General features: G+C 37.7%; 1 protein-coding gene across 3 annotated transcripts; it reads left to right on the top strand.

Moving 5' to 3' along the window:
- The first annotated feature begins 14,942 nt into the window (after window positions 1–14,942).
- Window positions 14,943–19,175, top strand: LOC147315875 (uncharacterized). 3 transcript variants are annotated; one of them, XM_086258847.1, is made up of 3 exons: window positions 14,943–15,920; window positions 16,217–16,634; window positions 17,053–17,472. In XM_086258847.1, exons 2-3 carry the CDS (start codon window positions 16,293–16,295, stop codon window positions 17,242–17,244), a joined length of 534 nt encoding a protein of 177 aa, XP_086114973.1. In that variant the 5' UTR covers window positions 14,943–15,920; window positions 16,217–16,292; the 3' UTR covers window positions 17,245–17,472. The 3 variants fall into 3 exon arrangements, with proteins under 3 accessions (XP_086114973.1, XP_086114969.1, XP_086114970.1); XM_086258844.1 differs by lacking the exon at window positions 14,943–15,920 and adding an exon at window positions 18,277–19,175 and having other exon boundaries at window positions 15,981–16,634; window positions 17,053–17,212; XM_086258843.1 differs by lacking the exon at window positions 14,943–15,920 and having other exon boundaries at window positions 15,976–16,634; window positions 17,053–17,473.
- Window positions 19,176–23,026: the final 3,851 nt, after the last annotated feature.

Below are 23,026 nucleotides of genomic sequence, written 5' to 3'. Positions count from 1 at the left end.
CAACCTTGTGTCGAGTCAAAAGCCAGATCTTGTAGACCAAAAATGTTTCAATTTGGACTTTTGTTGTTAAAACTCTAACTACATCATTTTTATGAGCATTGTGATTCTTTGTACTTGAACTAGAAGTACATGTTTTGTACAAATCTCCAAAATATAGATTTCTCATTTGTATACCGAGCCTGTAAAGTGTTTTTTACAGCTGGGATTGAGAGAGAAGTATATGCAACATAAAGGTAAAGACATCACTGCGGTCCAAACTCTCCAGATGTTTTTGTGCAGCTAGGGAAAGGAAGTTAGCGAAGCAGCCATCTACAGTGTGAATATAAGTAAGAGTGATATAAAGTCTTGATGAATACTCACATACAGCCAGTTAACAATCAGCAGCATCAAGAATAATTAAGAAACAGGATGTTTTGGATGTACAGGGAGTGCAGAATTATCAGGCAAGTTGTATTTTTGAGGAATAATTTTATTATTGAACAACAACCATGTTCTCAATGAACCCAAAAAACTCATTAATATCAAAGCTGAATGTTTCTGGAAGTAGTTTTTAGTTTGTTTTTAGTTTTAGCTATTTTAGGGGGATATCTGTGTGTGCAGGTGACTATTACTGTGCATAATTATTAGGCAACTTAACAAAAAACAAATATATACCCATTTCAATTATTTATTTTTACCAGTGACACCAATATAACATCTCCACATTCACAAATATACATTTCTGACATTCAAAAACAAAACAAAAACAAATCAGCGACCAATATAGCCACCTTTCTTTGCAAGGACACTCAAAAGCCTGCCCTCCATGGATTCTGTCAGTGTTTTGATCTGTTCACCATCAACATTGCGTGCAGCAGCAACCACAGCCTCCCAGACACTGTTCAGAGAGGTGTACTATTTTCCCTCCTTGTAAATCTCACATTTGATGATGGACCACAGGTTCTCAATGGGGTTCAGATCAGATGAACAAGGAGGCCATGTCATTAGTTTTTCTTCTTTTATACCCTTTCTTGCCAGCCACGCTGTGGAGTACTTGGACGGGTGTGATGGAGCATTGTCCTGCATGAAAATCATGTTTTTCTTGAAGGATGCAGACTTCTTCCTGTACCACTGCTTGAAGAAGGTGTCTTCCAGAGACTGGCAGTAGGACTGGGAGTTGAGCTTGACTCCATCCTCAACCCGAAAAGGCCCCACAAGCTCATCTTTGATGATACCAGCCCAAACCAGTACTCCACCTCCACCTTGCTGGCGTCTGAGTCGGACTGGAGCTCTCTGCCCTTTACCAATCCAGCCACGGGCCCATCCATCTGGCCCATCAAGACTCACTCTCACTCGCTTGGAGTAAGACAACATGCATGCAGAGGATGATGTGGACAAAATACTCATTTGCCTAATAATTCTGCACTCCCTGTACTGAGATCTGTGTGCATGTTCAGAGTGATGAATATAATTTTAAAAATGCTACTGAAATCTACCAAAATGACATTCAGTGCCAATAAAGTGTATTTTATATTGTAGCTTCTCATTTTCCCACATTTTTTATGTGCATTCAGTCTGTGAGTATCCTGTAAAATATGTACTTGTGACTCTATCTGAAAATGTGCAAGCAAGCGATAATGTTGCAGTTTGATGTTGTGACCAGATGATCTAAACTCCCCATATTATTTTCAAAGCATCCACATATTCCCCAAGTAGTAGCTGTCTTTTGCTGAAATCACTTGAGTTTCTACTTACAGAGATGGGGAGGCACACAGACAAACTCACTGTGCAAAATACCTATGGGGGCCGATGAAATCTAACCAGCCATGTAATCGGAAGATTTCTACCAGATGAATATTCACTTTTCCATCAATCTGTTGCTTCATCCCTCTCTTCCATATCACTGTTCCTCTGTCGTTCATTTCGGCCTCCATTTGCCTCCGTTCTTGCAGAAGCAGACGCTCTCACTTGCTAAAGTAAACATCACCAGATGGAAGGACTTATTCTGTGTGGGTGTATGTGGTGTGTATATGTACTGTTAGTCATCTTTTGCTGTCTTGCTTTCTATGTGTGTAATTATTTATTTTATTTTTTACTTATTCTGCACCATGCACATTCCTCTCCTTGGATTTCCTTCCTAAAAGCAAATATCCTTTTCCAATTTACACACAGATTCATACGAATGCACAAACACACACACACACACACACACACACACACACACACACACACACACACACACACACACACACACACACACACACTTTAATGGACCAAAGAGCTCCCATGTGTCCACAGGGGGAAAGCCAATCGTCCCATCGTGGTATTACTGCTGTATGAAAAATGTATGACAGGATATGATACAGAGCAGAAGCCATATATACACAGTTGTGAATTAATCATTTGATTTTAAGAGCTCTCAATAAGTCTGCCAGTGGCTTTAAACTCTTTTTATTAATATTTTCTCTTACTTTAACTCACTGTTTTTTTTTCCGTTTTTTTTTTGTCATCTTTGTCAAATGTTTCACTTTCTGTCTGCTCTTTTAAACACCAGCTATGATTAAATAAATACTGATCTAACCATTCTGCCCTACAAGAAGCCAGGCTGCCAGCTTCCGGTTTGAAATATCATCAATATTTAATTAAGTGATTATCTTTTTAGGACACAACGCAGATAAGAATTGGAAAGAGGCTTAAAAGTTGGCTGCAGTTAATGGATAATCCTCTTGTCAAAATAGCCACCCCTGCAGTGGTGTCACTGTCCACCCACCTGACCAAACTAAAGTCCTACAGATAATAATAACAATTAAAATAAATGATGGGACTGAAATGGCAATGGAAGGGGAATGGTTTTAGTGACCTTTTGTTCCTGGAAAGGGGGGAAGCTGTGCCTCTGCTACCTGTACAGACTTCCGCCTGCTCAGCTGTAAGAATGTATGAAGAAAATAAGATTTTATTTATTTATTTTAGAAAACAAATGCACTTTTTTGGTCATGGACTACAAGTCAAAATATCCAAATCTATGCCACATCCAGCCAGTCTTAACTTCAACTTTTCTTTTCATTAAATGCATAAAAATTACTTGAGATTTTTATGCATATTCTACAATTTTTAAAATTAATGGAAATGTCCTATTTTCTTCCACAACTGCAAGACTGTGATGGCTTTCAAGAGTGTGACAAAGACTTCATCACCACCACCTGCTTCTGCTTTGTATTTCACCCATAAATGATAGGACAACCCATTTGAGTTGTGTTCTTGATAAAGCCTACAGAAATTTTAACCCTAAGCCTCATGCCAGACTCAGTCAGTGGATGCTATTTAGCTGATGAGTGGGAGATAGAATATGAGTACATGTGAGAATGGATAGTAAATAGTCTAGTCGGAAAAAGCTGAGAATAAGGCACACAGAACCAGGACATTAAAGTGCAGCACAAGGACAATATCCTCTATAACCACTGAATACCTCTGAAAAGGGTAGTTTTGAGGCCCTGGTTGAGCTTTTGCTTGAATACCTTGAATATAGAAAAAAAAAAGGTTTTGAGCTCAAGGCTTCAAAAGTCTTAAGATTTCCAACTGACCTTCCGTTAAAAATCATAACATTTCTGAAAAATATACATCATGCAGACTCCATTAGAACTTCATCTCACCATACTCTAAAATATTGTCAATCAACACCATCAGTTATCTGTAGTAGAGACAAAGGGAGTGTTTGCAACAATAAGGCAAAGGCTAAACCTAAATTTTAAACACTGCTATAATAGGGAGCTATTCTCGAACCACTTTAAAAAATTTTAAGTCTCAAGTTAATTCTCTTTTGAGGTAGACTGTTGCCTATGAATGCTTCCTTATAGGTACAGCCAAAATAAAATTAATCCAGCTGGGATTTTAACACTAGAACTGCTACAACAACCACAACATCAGCAGTAATGGCTTGGACATTATTTCTCGAAGAAGTGAAGGTGTACATTTTCATCTATTCTTTTCAAATTTAAACTATGATTAGACAAAACAAGCATTTAAGATGAATTCTTAGGGCGTTTATTCGTTTTACTTATGATTTAGGTCATTTCATTCAACATTGTAAAATTAAAATATACATTAGGAAAAACTAATAAACACAGGGTACAACAAATAACATAATAGCGAAGATATCTAAAAAATTTTTAGTTATTATGGAAGAACATTATGAAACAATCAGCATACCTGCAGCCTCTCATTCAGCGTCCACACTCAAAACGAAATCTATGGTTTAACTTACGTTGAAACCAAAAACCTGTTTTAACCCTACATCGTAACCTTTGACATACCCTGACATACACCTTCTGAGAAATATAACTAAACGCTGGCTCTTTTGTGATCGACAAGTTCTGTACTGTTTATTTCTCATGTGCATTTCTAGCTTTTTTTCATGGCATAGAAGCAATAGTAATAGAGTAGATATGAGAACTCACAAATGTCAGCAGATTCCTGGAACAATATTACTACTGAAATGGATGTGAGGGAATAGACAAAGATGAGAAAAAACTTGAAGGACAAATAGGTTTGCCTCCAGAAAAATGGCATCACATACAAAACAACTGGACATGACCACATGGTAATTAACATATAACCACACACAAGCATAAATGTGGACAATGACATTGGCCACTTGCATAGGTCTCCCTGCAGAAGTCTAAATCAGACATCAATCTTCATCTTCACATCCTAAGCTCTCCTGCTCAGTGCTGAAACCCATTTGGCTATTCTGCATATGATTTCACTCTCTATTTGCTCTGATTAGTTCACCACATTCTGGACTCCCTTTTAAGTTCAGCTTTGGTTCCACCACAGCTCAGAACAGCCAGCAACCAGCCTGGACTCACACTCCCCGCTCTGCTATGACTCAAAATCCCATCCTTAGTCGAGCAGTAATTAATCGTCAATCATCTAATTCCAGTCCCCTATACATTTACTTACCTATCACATATACCTATACATTCAGGTCAAAGTGAGTATATACAATCTTGTTGCTAAGCAACTTGGCATGCGGCAGCAGTGGTTCTACATTAATTTCTATGAGTTCAAAATGACGTCTTCAGTAGTTCTAGGTAATCTTTTTTTCCTGTGTCTTTTTATTCTGCACATCCCAAAATTCAGTATTTGATTAGCAAAAGCATTTTAAGCAAGTCAGGAAATATGAGATGATCGGGGTTTTATTTTAGCTGACTTATACAATTTTTTAAAATGCCAAGAGGTTCAAATTGACCCCTTGGTGGTTCTACTGTGAATACCATGACTCTTTCAGAAGCAAACCACTAATGCTAGTGTTCAAAATCCAGTATCCAAGTTTAACCATTGCAGTCTTTTGTGGTGGTGCTGTTAGTCTCACAGTCAAACATGTGGTTCATCGCTGGGTAACATTACTCTCCTGGCATAACTACTGAACTTTTCCAGTTGATGATAGTCAACCAAAAGCAGCGGTGCACATTTTTCTTAACCGTTTGACAGATCCATCTGATATTCAAATTTGGCACACTGTGCAGTCTCCAAAAAATTCAGCGGTCTACATTTTTTTGACTAAAGTACTGTTTTAATGTTGACAGATACAAACAAACCACAACAAACATGATGAAAGTTATTTGGTCTTAGCTTTTGCTTCTCTATAATATTGGCGGGGTCAACACTTTCTGTGGCCATTCCCCTGCTAAACTGCATTAAGCTGCATTGCTTTAAAAGTCTCCACTGCTCGGGAAGCTCTTGTACAGTGGAGCGCCCATTAAGACACACAACTATTATATCTGTGTTGTTGTTGGAGGTGATAAATCAGTAGCTCTGAATAATTTACCAGCATGGAGGAGGAGTACGATAAGAGATTTAAAGGTACTACATTGAGAATGGAAAGCTCTCATTTTGTCTCTCTCACCCACTTTGTTCTTGCTCTTTTCCCTGATCAATTTCTATGCCCTCATATGTCTATGTATCGATTCTATTTTTCTCTCCAACTGGCTTTGGGAGGGAATCATACTGCTTAACCCCAAAACACATAAACGCACTAAGCCTTCTTTCTACAGTTTGTGAAAACATATAGTGTATCACCATAGGCAGAAATCTTAGTGAGCTATACTGTGATTTAGCATGTGGCAGACTTGTATCTTAATTTTGTTCTCAGGTGTTTTACAACTGATAAAGCTTTTTCTATGCATATGTATGTTTATTTTTAGGATCATCAGATGTTTTGGGAAAGACGAGGGTGAAATTTGCAGTAACCTCCGTATAAGTGCTTGCTTCCTATCTTAACCACACAAGGTCCGCTATTCCACACAGCATGTTTTTCTCTATTGTTTGTGTTCTGCCAAAACCTTGTGTTTCTCAAAGGTCAGCTTTTCAGCATCTGAATCTATAGTCTCAAATAGTCAGACCTTTGCCTACTGCTTACTCACAGTGCAATAGAAAGGTCTTGCTGGAGCTTTTCTTAAGACAGAATGAAGGTAAACTGGTGAAAACTGAAGGGTTTTCTTTATGTCATATACTTCACAATCCAGTGTTTAAATACCTGCTTCAAATGTTGTCATCACTCTTATAGATCCATGGTTTGTATGACACATACAATCTATTACAACAGTGACAATAGTGCCATAGTCTGGATTTTGTGGTTTGGTTATGGATTTAGTAATATTCAGGTCTAATTTTAGACTTTTATTTTGGAGCTTTGTTTTTCTGGTGAAAAATTTTTTTTTTTACTAATTTCTGGTGAAATTAGTAAAATAAAGACTTTATTTCATGACTAGGCAAATCAAAATGCTACAGTATCCTGTTGTGAATCTTGAGGTCAATGAGATACTTATTCAGTTGGAATTGGATAGAAATTGCCACTTCTGCAATTTAAAGCTTTGATTTGTAGTCACTGCACATGGGTGTTTCCCAGTAATATGCCAGAGCATAATATTTACACTGAATGCTGGGGATAAAAGTCAGGAGAAAAACATTCATTATGCTACTCGTTATGTTACTTTCATGTTACTCTGCAAAATGATCTGAAACACATTGTCTCATAATTACCAATTAACAATATAAACCTACAGGATATAGAAATCTGCTGATTGTAGCGGGAGTGCAAGAACTGATAAGTGGGATCGATGGGCAGGCCGACTAATTATTCCAAGGAATTGGACTGACGGGAACCGGTTTTCTACAAGAACCGGTTCTCGATTCCCATCCCTAGATTTATGGTAGGACTGATTTCAGCATTTGGTGTTAGTAAACTTATAATGTCTTAAAGTTGCGTCCTATGTGAATTTATTATTATGAGGTCATTAAGACTTTTAGCCAGTATATAAAAATTATTATTCACAGATGTTACTGTTTTATTGTTAGCAGGTTTTTATAGTGTTCCCATTGCTATACTGTTACGATGTGGTTTTGCCTTACAGACATGCTCTCGTTTGAATATTATAACCCAATTTATGTGCTTACTTAAATATTACATTTGTAATTAAGTAGTAATAACTTGCTATTGCTATGTTAATACTTCCTGTTTCAGCTTATTACACCACTATTATTATATTATTACTAAGCTGCAGTGTTAGATTAAGAAATAAATGCTAATATTTAAACAGCATTTTTTTTTGATGATATAGGATTAGTCAGAATGACATATTGGAGTAATATTTTGTTGTTTGTTTGCAGTTGGAACAAAATCAATCTGGCTATAATTATTAAACAAACACACCAAAAATTATTTTGTAAACTGAAGTAAAAGTAAGCTTTCATGTATTTGATCCTAATAGATTCAACATACAATAAAATGCATGTTGTCCATCGCTGTTAGGAATTCAAGATACAGACTCAAATAAAGTGTAAAAATAAAAGTAAAATAAGGGTTGAATGTTTCAGCTGTCGAACCAGCATGTTTAATTTATGTGGGTTAATAAGACCAATCTCTGAATTTAGAAGTCTTCAGTCATCTAATCAAAACACTTGGTTCATAGCGCCGTGTTCTTATTTAAAAACATAACAACCAATTAGCTTCAGCAAACTTCATTGCAAGTAATTAGCTGTGAAAAGGACAGTGTTAATTACAGTTATGATCGCTTATCATGTCAGATTTTATTTTATTTTTTGAAAGCCCACAAATGATTTTTTTTTCCACGCATGGCTTACAAAAAAGAAAAAAAAAGGTAACATTTCAGTTACCTTACCTTTGGGGTAGATTTTTAAGGATACTTTAGATATTTAATCTGGAAACGGTTTTATCTGATGACTGAGTTCTGTGTAGCAGAGTGGATAAATTGGGGTCATTCCTGCTATAAATATACAAAGGTATCTGATAAATTGGATTTGTAAGTTTCTGGGGCATATGGTGTTCTATCACATGCACGAAACTTCAGATTAGATCTGTTTAAACATTCACGTCTGTGTGGTTGCTTTTACCAGGGAATCAAACTAAATTTGTTCATGTAGCTCTAAATAGCTTACAAGATCTGATTTGCTTCATTTTAACCAGGACCAAATTTCTGTACTGAAAATCTTGATTCAGTTGCCAACAGTAAACACTTACAACTCTTTGCTGCCTAGTTGATTGTATCATGACTATCACATGGCTCTTTGCCTCTTCAGTAATAGTATATGGGTTTGACTTTTGACTACGATGACCTGGATGACTGAGAACCTTCACAGACATACTGTATATGGGTTTCTAACACAAGATTTACTACAGAATAAAGTCTGAAAAGATCAAATTGCCACCTTTATTTGTCGATTATAAATAACATTATTGGTCAACCAATACAATTCACCTTGTCACATATGGTCACGTACTGAAAAGTGTCATCAATAATAACATAAAAACACAAAGGAGTAAAAACAACCACTTTAATCTGCTACGTGAAACAAAAGTCCTGATATACTGCCAGGTAAATGACTTGTGCTCACTGAACTGTTAGCTAGAAGGGTATCAGATGTGGAAGAGCAGGACCCTTCTGTTTCTTGGCACTCTAAAATCAAAAAGCAGCACACCCAAGTCTGCTGACAAGCAAGTGCACTACATTTGTTGACATGGAAATAGAGATACACAACTCTAGTATCTGCAAACTTATGTCTCAAAGTTACTCAGGCATGAGTCTGCAAATGCTTTTGTGTAATGAAGCAGAAACTTTAATAAGGACTTTACAAGGCAGCGATTTGATTCTCTTTCTCTTCCTCACGCTGTCTCTCTCACTCATGCATACCTGCACACACCATTTAATTTAAATCCCACCCAGGTTGAGCGGTCAAGTGAGTGAGGAAAGAGTAGCATGTAATGAATATTGGGACATACTGTACATTAGCCGTCACAATGAGGTGTCCATGTCAACATTTTCATCTTCTTGCTTGCTTTTCTTTGCACTCCCTTTGAGCTGTTACTACCTACTCTACTACTCCCGTGCTTACACTCAGACTGCTGTAGACATGAGAGGACAAGATGAGAGTGACAGAGAAACACAGTTTTAAACAGATAAGTGTACAAGGAAAAATAAGGCAAAACCTAAAATCAGGTAATCATGGAAGTATTATGAATGACCAATAACAGTATTACAACTTGAATTTTTATCACTTATTCAGTTCTTTAAAGTAACATTTACAAACAGAGATGTTTGTAAATGTTTGATTCCGTACATTCGATGGATTGTGTTGTGGACATTTCACTTACTTTCTACTGAAAAAATTGCTCATATGAAAACTGCTGACAGCATGATTTTAGCCTATATAAATATGGAAATATATGTTGGTTGTGAAATTTGTAATGTCATTTGTCAGTGCTGTACACGCAGCAACAAAATTCTATTGTTGTATTGTGGTAACAAAGGAATTCGTACCTGGGTAATTAGACTTTCTTAAGTAAGTATTATTTATATATATATATCTATATATAGCTCTAATGTAGCTTCTACATTACATATATATATATATATATATATATATATATATATATATAATTTAACTTTGTTATTATATGATATTCAGAAGGTGTTCTTCCTCTGGGTCACCATGTGCAGACTACACTCACTTGGTGAGCATATGAGAGCCACACAGAGAGTGAGAGTGTGAGGAGAAAAAGGGACCCTTGGTGAGGATTGTAACCACAGCAGGGGTACTTGTCTGCCATCTCTCACTGTGACAACCTATAAGAGAGATCAGGGGAGGTGGAGGGGGAGAAACCAAGAAATGCAGGGGTGGAGGGAGCCATGGAGGAGAGCTTTTTCTTGAAGCTCAGTGAAGCGTTGATGTTTTCTCTGTCCAGCTGAGAGCAAAGAGATAGAGAACCTATCTGCTGTACCAGGGGGTCTTCAGAGAAACACATGCAGGAGAAACAAACAAAGGACAGAGAGATGGTGAGTAAGGCTGAAGTAAGGAGGGAGAGTAAGATATTGATGTGAAGATAAAGGCAGATAGAAGCAGGAGGGATTAGGAGAAGACATCTGTGATAATAACTGTTATCATCATCACTGTTTTGTTCTCCTGTTACAGTGGGGGTGCCATTGGTCAGGTAGATCACCGTTGAATCAGCATGTGGGATATTTATGTAGAATTCTGCAGTTGGCTGAGATCACAAACTGCTTTAGATTTAGACATTAAGTACAATTGCATGAAGCATCAAATTTGACCTACAATATTTTAACATATTATTAATATACTCAGAGCGGTTTCTTTTATTTGCTTTCTTTGCTAAAATATTTGGCCTTTATGCCCATTACCCTCTCGACTGTGCAATGTGACTTGATATCATTTGCATGTAACTCAGTCCACTTCATTTTTTTTTATGCAGCACCAAATGACTACAACAGTTGCCACAAGGTACTTTATATTGTAAGTTAAAGACACTACAATAATATAGAGAAAACCCCTAAACAATTAGATGACCCTCTATGGTGAAAGTGCTTTTAACAGGAAGACACCTCTGGCAGAAACAGGCTCAGGTGGGGGCATCCATCTACTATGAGCAGCTGGGGAGAGGGGAGGAAGACACGACAAAGATATGCCGTGTGACAGTGACAGTGTGGTTTGCATTGCTAGCCGTATTTGTTGTTGTCACAAGGTGGACTTCCATGGACAGGATTTCTAGTCACACTCAAATGTTACAGTATCTCCAGTTTGATGGCCTCAGGATCACCCTCTGTGTTTTTAGGATTAAATGGATTTTGTGGGGTTTTTTTTGGCCTCATCAATTGATGACAAGTGTGAGGTAGTGGGAATAAAAATTAGCACCACTGAGTTTAAGGCCATGGTTCTCAGCTGTGGAATGGTAGAGTGCCCACTCAGGGTTGGGCAGAAGTTAATGCCCCAAAGAGTTTAAGTATCTCAGTGTCTTATTCATAAGTGAGGGGATACTAAAGTACTTTTGTAACATAAAACTTTGTGTTTTTTAATGACAAAGACTGGGTGATGGCATCAAAGATGTGTTATTTGCTTAACATTTACTTTGCCATTTTGTTCTCTATGGAGCTACTGAGGCGCATTTATTTAAAAAAAATATCAGAAAACAATTCAGGCAGTGGTTGTACAGTATCTAATGTCACTGAGAAAAAGTTCACCACACTGTTCATTTCCTGTTTCCAACCAACAGTCAATACTGTTGATTTTTAAAGTATGACCACAATTGTTCTCTGGTCTTGTTTATTATTGTAACTGTAATTACTAAGTTTCCTTAACCTTAACAAAGGATCGGCCTAAACCCCAACCTTTCAAAACAAGACTTTTGACCAAACAGTTTGTGTGCTTACCCACAAGTTAGCCATAACATCATGTCATCACAAAACTGACATTTTTTTTTAATTGTAATAGATAAATCATGTGAGCTTTAGATGAAAAACGTTGCATCTGTGTTGTGCAAGAATGAAATAAATCAATAAAAAGAACAGAAAGTTAAACTCGCCTTCAGAATGAAACAAAGAGGTGCTTTCTGACATGAGTATCAGCTTGTCTTCCACACCATTTTAAACTACTGTACAACTATGCCTTGACCCGAGCCATCCACCCACTCTGACGGTTTTCCCACTCCCTACTTTCAGATCACATTACCTCCTAACGGTCATGATTCTAATCGTCAGAGGAGGGGTTTTCCTGTTCAGTGACTGATTATGTCTTGAGTTTTTTATAATGATAGTCTAACATATACTCACTGTTGAACAGCAAGCATTTTCAGAATGTCTATAAATATAAACACAATTGCTGAAGAACAAGACATTCTCAGTGCGTCTGACTGTGGTGATAACACAAGGGTCTATGAAAGATATCCATCTGGCCTGGGAATGCCCCGGGATCCCGTGGGATGAGCTTGAAGAATTGGCTTGGAAATGGGACACCTGACTGTCTTTGCTTTAAATATTCTGTAACGCTTGTGATTAAGCAGCAGAGGATGTACACTAAACAGCCCACCCTTTTGCAACAATGTGTATGTAGTAGTGTGCGTCATAGTGACATCCACATGATTCCCAGAATTGAAGCTTACAAGGACAGTCCATTTTTAGCGATGAACAAGGTACTATTGCTTTCATCTACCCCAGTAAACACCAGTATGTGGGCCCCACATGGGCTATGGGGGTTCCAAGTGGGGATGGGCTTACAATGGGCATCCAATCTGGGACCCACCTGGGTTAGCCAAGTAGGACCCACTTGAGCCAGCCCAGATGGGCTATATTCTATGGGCACCATATGGGTAACATATGGGAAGTTGCATGAACAGGCAACTGAGTTTAACGATCTTAGTTAAGTATAATTATTAGTCATGTGTAAGTATAAACATGAATTAAGATGAAATAACTGATAATAAATTATGCCAGAGGCAGCATATGTATATTTAATTAATAACAAAATATACATATAAAATATATTAATATAAGTGAAACACAAAGAACAGATGCGACTTAAAATTGTAAGACGCTTAATAAAATAAAACAAATGGTTTTACATTTGAGTGGGAAAAAAATTTCACTCCATGTAGGAGTGCTTTTCGAAATCTCGCGTTATTTCATGAAATATCACGAGGTTTTCTCAAACTCATCCCCCCATTCTGGAGCATTCTTCATTTCGCACCCTTGGACAAAGCTGACAGTTAAGCTGGCAATTTTTGGATTAAGTTCATCTTTGAGCTATGGACTTATTTTGAATCCCTAAGTATAAATGAAATGTTTACAAAGTTATGATGCTGCAAAGTAATGTATGGCACAAGTGCTGGCGAACTTTTTCCTAGCACTCAGGCAAGGCTAAGCTAGTTTAAATTTTTAGGTAATGTTGGATTTAGCCAATTTTCACAGTTTGAAAGCATTTTCTGGTGTCCTGTATACTGCTTAACTAGCACCAAAATTAATTACTGCGTGTACTTAACATCAAGTTGTACTTAAACATTATCTTGGTTTTTCTCTATGATTAGTATTAATAAAGGACTGTATTAGACTAATTTAACAAAGTTCTAGTTTTTTAGGAGGAATATGGAGGGTATTTTCACTATCAGAGCAACCAAAATTGCTTTGGTGTTGTCTTTATTAGCTTCATTCCTCACGGCTAAGTGAGGAGGGTAGGCCATGAGCAACTAGTCCCCAGCTTTTGCCCCTGTGTCAGGAGCATGCACAGCAGTCAGAGAGGCAGATCAGTGAGCACTCTATTTCTGTAGAAGACATAATCATCATTTTTCTTGCCATTGTTCTCATTTTTCCAGAAAAAGCAAAAAAGAAAATATAGGTATTCTTGATTTGTTTGGGGTTTTTTTTTTATACACACTTTAGTATGCAACTTTATATGTGTAGTTGTTTTAGTGAGAACTTCATCAGAAATACTGTACTGACTCAAGAATCTGCCTCTTACTGTTGTGCAAGCTCTGTACATGAGGGAAACTGAATATTTAAGCAGAACTGGTCGGTCTTGTTAGGGCCACAGTGCCAACTCCTTTTACTATGATTGCTGTGGCCCTCCTTTTTTCCTTTTTGTAATGTATATTTGGCTAGAATCTACACATTTATTTATTTATAAAAAAGAAAAGCAATTGCTCTTTGGATGTGGTCCTAAAGATCTGTGATCTTTAAGTGTTTGTCTGATGCCTTATTTGTGCATGCGCACTGTTATTTTAATTTGTTTCATTATGGCTTAAATTTGTTTGAATTTTGTGCATGCTCCTTTATCAGCCTTCCTGCATGGACAGCTTGTGTGGTTATTGGCCAGGAGGGTTTGCAATTATCTCAAAACTTGAGATGTTTGTTGTTTTGATTATGACTATGGCTACTTATAAATTGCATAGTCACACATATTATTACAATAATATGTTATTAATATCTGTATATTGGTTTGATTTTGCTGTTGGACAGTGGAGTGAATAGTAGCAAGGGTTATGTGTGATTTCTTTCTTTCTTTATTTTTACAGACTTTGACATAAGAAGCAGTGTATATTTCAAAATTCATTTCTATTTAAAATTTGATGCATGCCAGAAATATACTAGTAGGAATCTTTTTTTGAGTTTGTAACAATTAGAATTGTTACTTTATAAAGTGATGTCAGGGTCTTTTATTGTAATACAACAGCTTTTAAGGCTGGTGTAAGCATCACAGCAGATGTCTTTATGCCAAAGTAACTGAGGATAAAACACAGAAAAAAGGAGATTTTCCTGGAGTGGCTTTTTAAATCAGATAGCCTTAGAAATATTCTGCAGTTGAACAAAAACTGAAGAAAACCATGAATCAATATATGAACATTACCTGATGCTGCTGAAGTAAAGCAGAGCAAAGTTACAGAAATTTTTTTTAGAGGTTTTAATAGTGAACAAGGTGAGTTTTTTGCAATTTGGCACAAAAAACAACTGACAACAGCGCTAAGCACAACTGTACACTGATGTATAATAAGCAAGGGAATAATGTGGAAAACATATTTCAGATGGGGAAACTTTTCTTGAAGTATACTACGAGAGAGCTGTGCAAGAAGTATGATGTTTTGTTTTTTTGTTTTGTTTTTTTTTCAATCGTGGTGGAAACAAGACAGGAAGAGGGAATTAATGACAGTATTTATCAAATGTGAAGCGTAGTTTGGATCTTCTTTTGCTGCTGGTTCAGTTAATTTTTAATTTTGATTGGAGAGTGATGAAACCTGGAGCTTCAGAATCTGTGAGCTGTCTTTCAGAAAGCAATGGAGCAATCTCAGAGGACAAAGAGCTCAGAAAGTTGTTGAACATTTTAGTTTCGTTTCACAGTAAAATGAGTCAGAGCATCATCAGGACTTAATATTGTACTCTGATTCTTTTGAGAATAAAACACTTGAGGAAGAGCACTACGATTGCGATGAACATGCTAAAGATTATGTTATCATGAAATTTATGTTGACTAAAGGACTGATGAAACTTTGTGCTATGGCCAACAAAGAGCACCAGGTTGGGGTGTCACTTTGAACGAGCTGGGTGTGGGATATGGGGGTAATGCGCAAGCTTATTTATCTTTGGTTAAAAAGTCCCCGAAAATGCAGACAGTCTATGCAAATTCTAACTGATTTCAGCATTCATGGTTTCTGTCAGGCAATATCTTCCTTAAAGTTTTGCAAGAAAACCAAGGTCTCTCATTGAAATTAGCACGTAGAAAGCAACTGAATTGAGACAAGTTTTGCTTTACACAAGCCCAGTTCTACTGAATAATATACCAAGCCAAATGTATAGATACTTTATACTGTTATCTGTATCTACAAGAATTCTTCTAAGTCCTGATTTGTATATTGATAACTGACTGTGATTATGCAGAGGATGTTTTGAAGCAGTTTGTGAAAGATTTTGCTTTGATTTATGGTCTTGACTTTGTTGGTTATAATATACATTCTTTAATACACCTAGCTCAAGATGTACGGAAGTTTGGCCCTTTAGACAGCATTTCCTGCTTCCCATTAGAAACCTTCCTTGGTGGAATTTATTTGGATTCTGGAAGCAGATTGGGAAAGGGAAGCGGAAAAGGAGGTAATTGTGTTGAAAACACCTTAAAAGCAAAAATTTATTGAGATTATAAGAAGAAAAAAAACCTGACAGTTTCTTTAGCAGACCCTTGCTGCTCATCAGGTTCAGATATGATTTCAAAATAGCGCTTTATAACTTGTTGACTTTTAAAAAATTGTTTTAGACTTTTTTTTTGATGCCATTATATACATTAATGTTTTTAGTTTGTAGGACTAACCAGTACCCTAAATTATGTGTTTGGATTATTATTTATTTGTGTGTGTATGTTTGTTGTATTTTGTTTGTTTGTTTGTTTTAAGGCCAGTGATCCCGTCGAGCTCTGATGAGGATTGGGACAACACTGCGGAACAGCCAGAGACCTCACCACCATCAGCAATGGAGAATAGACATTCAAGTGAAACTCACTTCCTGAACATCACTCATCCATTTGTTCAGCCGCTACAACCCTCAACTCCTTCACCTGTGGTTTCACAACCAGTTCCAAGACAACTTCTACAAGCCACCAATACGAGCATGTTTGTACGTGTTCTAACCCTCCTGGAAGACATTAAGGACACTCAGAGGGTCCACAGTCGAATGCTACAGTCTCTCCTTACACAACGTGATGGACCAGTTGCTGCAGTATTACCCGAGGGTGCTGTATTTCCCATCCGGACAGTAGCAGATGTGGCAGCACTGGAGCAAAAACTGGCAGACCCTGTCTTCCTAAAAGAAGTGGTAAATAATAATGATGTAATAACAATATTCAATGATTAATGCCTCAATCAGTCTGTGTTTCATGCTAGCAGTTATGATCAAGGAAAGTTGCTGTTTGTTCGAACATGGTCAGTGCAATGAAGGAGTGGGAGGAGAGCTGAACAAAAGTTGCTATTTTTGTTAATAAAATAACTTCTCCAAACATTACCTAGTTATAAGTTGTGCCATGCCAAACCCAAAACTTAAGAAATTACTTTTGGTGAATCATTTAGCTCTTTGCATTCACATCAGACAGTGTTTGACTTTGACACCTAACTCTTTCTCAGTCAATTAGCATCAATATTATAGAGCCTAATTACTGTGTAGCTGTGCTTGCTTTCTTTTAGGTGTGACTGATGGTACTACTGTCAGTAAAATTATTGTCCTTGCGTGTCCTAAGGTTTCTGTTGTGGCAGAGATCAGAGGGAGCACTGTTGATGAAGCCACAAGAAGAATGATGGCCTTCATTATGGACAATGCTCTTTCCAGGCAATATAACTTCGTTGGGTGCCATGGAAAGCGGGAATTTCGAGGGCTTAAAGTTTTTGAAGTGCTATATGGTAAGTTCATTAGTTGTAAGATATTTTGTTGATGTTTGAATAACGGATGCTCACTACAGCTGCAGTCATTCAGAATCAACTTTTCTCTCCACCATTGTGAGCGGCTAGCTTCGCAATAACAGAAGTTTGACTTGATTGACGCGGGAATGTTCCCAGTTAGCCTAGCAGTCAGCAAGGAGGCTTCAGCGGTGCATTATGGGATCTGTAGTTTGTATATTATTAGCGCCTCATATCGCCGGGCCATGCATAACAATAATAGTACATCTATATAAAATGATCTTGCGGGCCGGATATAAATGTATGCCGGGCCGGATGTGGCCCGCAGGCCTTGACTTTGACACATGGTTTAGATAGACTGTACAAATTGTGGAGATGAAACCATCAGCTCATGTTGTTCTGGAGGTTGGTGGCTGCTGGCAGGAATGACCACGTTTCTTTCTGGCTTGTAGCATACTTGAAGAAGTCTCTCACTAAACAGTTTTTTGGTTGCTCACAGAATGTGAATAAGCTCCAGGAACTCCAGAGCCAGCCTCTATTTTTTCCAGTGTAATTAGTAACACACTGATTTATCTGATGGCCCTATTTTTGATTTACATGAAAATTATTGGCGCCCGCCTGGCACACACCTCAAGAAGTGGAATCTGTTTTCTCCTTGGTAGATGTAGCCCTTGTTACATTTTACTATTTTGTTTTGTGTTCATTATGAGGTGCTGTACCATGCAAAAAACTGGTTAACCACTTGCCTGTTCTAAGCTCTGTGCCAATCACTGAGACAGCCCACAACACCAGTTATCATTGTAACTATGTAGACATCTTTTAAACATTTGTCTTAAATGTTTTAAGGTAAAATATTTCACATTAATTTAATTTTTGAGTGCCTACTTGGTAAATCATTTTGTAAATAGCTTTTCTGTTTCCATGAATACTCATGGTCTTCAAAGAGTTCAATGTAGGAGGTCAAACAACTTGAACAGCACAACCTCCAAAACAACTTCAGTACTATCGCAAATCTGATTTTGTTTGTGAAAATGCACTAATTTCTTTTTTTTTTTTATTTCTTTCAGGACCAATGGATTGGTGAATGAGTGAGAAGCTGTGGTTTGCTGCATTTGTTTTTCCTTTAAACTGTATAACATTTATTTGTTATTGTTTTGTGTATACTGTGGACATTTTTGTCAACATGTTCTCCACACAAAAAATGTATTATATAAAAAAGCATACTGTTTTAAAATTTCATAGTAATCAGTATTAATAAAAAAGATAAACTGGCTTTGTTGTACAGGTGATTTAAATTATAGCTTACTTACATTATCCAAAATTCCATCTGGGCAAACACACTTGGGGCCACCATGGAAACTGAGGACAAAAATAGCTGGGTCTCAGGTTGGTAACCCAAGTGGGCCCCAAGTATCAGACCTGCTTCTATCCATCTGGGCCCCATACTCATTCATTGTCTGGGGCTGATTTGGGACCCATCATTAACCCATCTGGGCAAACACATTTGGGGCCATCATGGAAACTGAGGACAAAAGTAGCTGGGTGCCAGGTGGGTAACCCAAGTGGGCCCCAACCATCAGACCCGCTTCTACCCATCTGGGCCCCATACTCATTTGTTGGCTGGGCCTGATTTGGGGCCCATCCGGGTCCCATCAATAATCCATCTGGGCAAACACATTTGGGGCCACCATGGAAACTGAGGACAAAATTAGCTGGGTCCTAGGTGGGTACCCCAAGTGGGCCCCAAATATCAGATCTGCTTCTACCCATCTGGGCCCCACATATTTTTTTCAACTGGGCCTGATTTGGGGCTTATCTGGGACCCAGCATAAACCCATCTAGGAAAACACATTTGGGGCCACCATGGAAACTGAGGACAAAATTAGCTGGACCCCAGTTGGGTTTCCCAAGTGGGCCCCAAATATTAGCCCTGCTGCTCCCTATTTGGGCCCCACATATGTGTGTTGACTGGGACCACATGTTTTTAAATTGCAGCTTATTGGTGAAAACATAATTGAATTCATTTTATTTCAATTCAAGTTATTTGTATAGCCCAGTATTACTTGTAGAACTTCAAAGGGCTTCGCGGGCATAAAAAACCTGATAATCCATATATAAAAATAAATTATACATAAAATCCTTTAAAATGCAAACAAGGAAATATGGAGAAAGAAAGCAAACTTGGAAGTAACAGAAGCAGAAGGCTGATATGATACTGATAAAGATCAAAATTTACATTGCTCTGTTTCTACCATGTTTCTACTAAATGTGGCTTAATCCACAGACAACTATTGTAGCAAAGTGGCATTATTATTAAGTGAAAACAGTAATTAAATGCCAGATTAAAAAGGTGTGTATTTAAGAGTTTTGTGACATTTTCAGTAGACTTTGATTATTTGAAAACTCTATATTTAGACATTTTAAACTCTTCCACAGATTGACGGTATGAACAGCAAAAGCTGCATCCTCAGTTTTTCTATCCAAGACACATTTGATATCTGACAGTTTGGCAGTAGAGGATCTAAGAATGGGACATAAAGCGTAAGGTGGAACGTGAAGTTACAGACGGTAAAAAGTTTTAGATGTTCGTTAAGTTTTTAAGAAATTGCGGTCACCCAGTACAAGAGAAGCATAATTTCGAATCTAGGGCCTTTCTGTGTGGACTGTGCCTGTTGTCCCTGTGTCTGTACGGGTTCTCTCCAGGCACTTTCTCCAAATACATGCAGTTAATGGGGTTAGATTAAACTGACCATAGGTGGGAACATGAGTGTGAATGGTTGTCTCTGTGTTAGGGTTTACCTCACCTGCCTTATGGCAGCTAGTATAGGCTCCAGGCTTCCACAAACTGGAGGGGTGAAATGTATGGCCAGATGGATGGCTTTTGTTAGTGTTTGCTAAGCTACTCAGTGATCCAGACTGCAAATGAGGATTTCATAATCAATTGTGTTAAAAGCTACACTACCCATATGGAAAAGATATATATAAATCTTATAAAGTTTGTATCTGTCTTGTGTGAAACTTGTATGAAAAGCATATAAGTGTGAAAACAGATATAAGATCCCTTGAAAAATTATATAATGAAACTTGTATGTTTTGGATACTTACTAAAACAATGTATGAAAGTAATGCTAAAGTGGCCACTTTCATGAGTAATCACATATAAGTTTTTACTATTTCTTTTCCGTATGGGTAAAGTCACATATGAGGGCAGCAGTCATATACCTTTAAAGCCCGAACCATGAAATAATTTCCAGAAAATTCAGACTTTTTGAAAATGGAGAGTTTATTGAAACCATGCAATGTTAATTTCCTTAAATGACTTTTGAATTTCTATCATATTTGCTGAATCTGGCATTTTTAAAAATAGCTTAAAAATGTGTCTTCAACATTGAAGATACCATGGGACAAGGAAATATTTAAAATTGTTTCTCCTGATCTCAAATTTTAGTTATCCCCCCCCCCCCCCCCCCCATTTTTAGTTATTTTTTTCTACGTATAGTCACAAATTGTGAACAGTTGATTCTACTGAGGCAACTTGGGTCCTGCTGTGTGGGAGCATGTGTGTCTGCACGTGCATATGAGTGTGTTGCAAATTAATGTATGTTGTGGACCATCCTATTATTAAAACTCGGCCCTGAAAATCTTAGAAATATGGTATCTAATCAGATTCTTACTCTGGATGGCATTACCTTGGCCTCCAGTAACGCTGTGAGGAACCTTGGAGTCATTTTTGACCAGGACATGTCCTTCAACGCACATATTAAACAAATATGTAAGACTGCTTTCTTCCATTTGCGCAACATCTCTAAAATTAGAAATATCCTGTCTCAGAGTGACGCTGAAAAACTAGTTCATGCATTTATTACTTCCAGGCTGGACTACTGTAATTCATTATTATCAGGATGTCCAAAAAACTCACTGAAAAGCCTTCAGCTAATCCAAAATGCTGCAGCAAGAGTCCTGACAGGGACTAGAAAGAGAGAGCATATTTCTCCTGTTTTGGCTTCCCTTCATTGGCTTCCTGTTAAATCCAGAATTGAATTCAAAATCCTGCTCCTCACATACAAGGTCTTAAATAATCAGGCCCCATCTTATCTTAATGACCTTGTAGTACCATATCACCCTATTAGAGCGCTCCGCTCTCGCTCTGCAGGCCTACTTGTTGTTCCTAGAGTATTTAAAAGTAGAATGGGAGGGAGAGCCTTCAGTTTTCAGGCCCCTCTTCTGTGGAACCAGCTTCCAGTTTGGATTCGGGAGACAGACACTATCTCTACTTTTAAGATTAGGCTTAAAACTTTCCTTTTTTCTAAAGCATATAGTTAGGGCTGGACCAGGTGACCCTGAATCCTCCCTTTGTTATGCTGCAATAGATGTAGGCTGCCGGGGGATTCCCATGATGCATTGAGTTTTTCCTTTCCAGTCACCTTTCTCACTCACTATGTATTAATAGACCTCTCTGCATTGAATCATATCTGTTATTAACCTCTGTCTCTCTTCCACAGCATGTCTTTATCCTGTCTTCCTTCTCTCACCCCAACCGGTCGCAGCAGATGGCCGCCCCTCCCTGAGCCTGGTTCTGCCGGAGGTTTCTTCCTGTTAAAAGGGAGTTTTTCCTTCCCACTGTCGCCAAAGTGCTTGCTCATAGGGGGTCATATGATTGTTGGGTTTTTCTCTGTATCTATGAAGCGCCTTGAGGCGACTTTTGTTGTGATTTGGCGCTATATAAATAAAATTGAATTGAATTGAATTAAAACATGGAGATTACACATCATGAATGGGCCTTCTATTCTTCATTTTAAAAATTAATGAAGGGTAGGGAAGAAGGGAGCAGAGAACAGGAGGACGGTGGGTGGCTTGAGAGAAGCTCTGAAGAGGCGAGAGCAGAGGAAAGGACAGAGGCTTAGGCTTTAAACACAGTACGTAGAAGCTACATTAGAGCTATCAATAAATCAAGAAATAAGAGAGTAGTTTAGAAGTCAAGGAAAAGAGGTACGTGCTACATCTCTTTCGCAGAGCTTGTCACCATATTCTTTTGCATCTTAAAATAACTGTCATTCCAGTGAACCGAACACTGTTTTTTTTTTCCATAATTGCCTTTTTTGTTTAATGATGTCATGAACCGTAGTCATACACCATAAATATGATTGCATATTTGCCATTAAAAATAATTTAACATGGAAAAATATTATATTGTTGCAACTAATTAGATTCCAACAACCTTGTAATGCTTGGGTGGAACCACATTTAATAATGAATGCTTCCTGCTTTGTTTTAGATGGTCTTAATTATTTATCTAATTTTCCAAAGGAAAGCATTCTCACGGTTAAATGCTTCAGTTTCATATGATGAGTTTTCACGTGACCATTCAATGATTATTTAAAGTGTATCTGTAGTTAACAAAAAACAATACTTGCATTAGAAAATCAATATTTTTATGAATATAATGTCATCATTACAGATAATGTGTAAAACAGTGCCTTAACTTCCTGCACTGTTTTATATGATAGCTGTATATCCGATTTATTGCTAGCTAACCTCATACTGCTTGGATAAAATGTAGCTAACTCTACTACATTTACTTTGAGTTTAGTGATTCTATTTTTAACATTTTAGGATCAAACCTATGGACAGAATTTCTAGGCGCAGCCAAGTGGCGGACGGCTTTCGCTTTGGTGGCCTCAGAATCTCATCTCTGATTTTTGCAGATGATGTGGTTCTGTTGGCTTCATTGGGTGAGGGCTTCCAGCTCGCACTGGAACGGTTCGCAGCCGAGTGTGAAGCAGCGGGAATGAGGATCAGCACCTCCAAATCTGAGGC

This window comes from Aulonocara sp. 'chitande type north' Nkhata Bay, linkage group LG13, assembly GCF_057382095.1.
Source record: "Aulonocara sp. 'chitande type north' Nkhata Bay isolate Kocher_YH1m ecotype deep benthic linkage group LG13, A_spYH_male_GT1.1, whole genome shotgun sequence".
In the NCBI taxonomy this organism is placed as follows: Eukaryota; Metazoa; Chordata; class Actinopteri; order Cichliformes; family Cichlidae; genus Aulonocara; species Aulonocara sp. 'chitande type north' Nkhata Bay.
Note: the sequence above shows the minus strand (reverse complement) of the source record. Positions and strands in the feature narration are given on the sequence as shown.

Excerpts from the sequence above, each read along its gene's own strand:
- LOC147315875 (XM_086258843.1), top strand. The coding sequence starts at position 16,149 with ATGTGTTTGGATTATTATTTATTTGTGTGTGTATGTTTGTTGTATTTT. Across the intron at positions 16,635-17,052 it reads CTGTCTTCCTAAAAGAAGTG|GTTTCTGTTGTGGCAGAGAT; the intron begins GTAAATAATAAT and ends GCGTGTCCTAAG.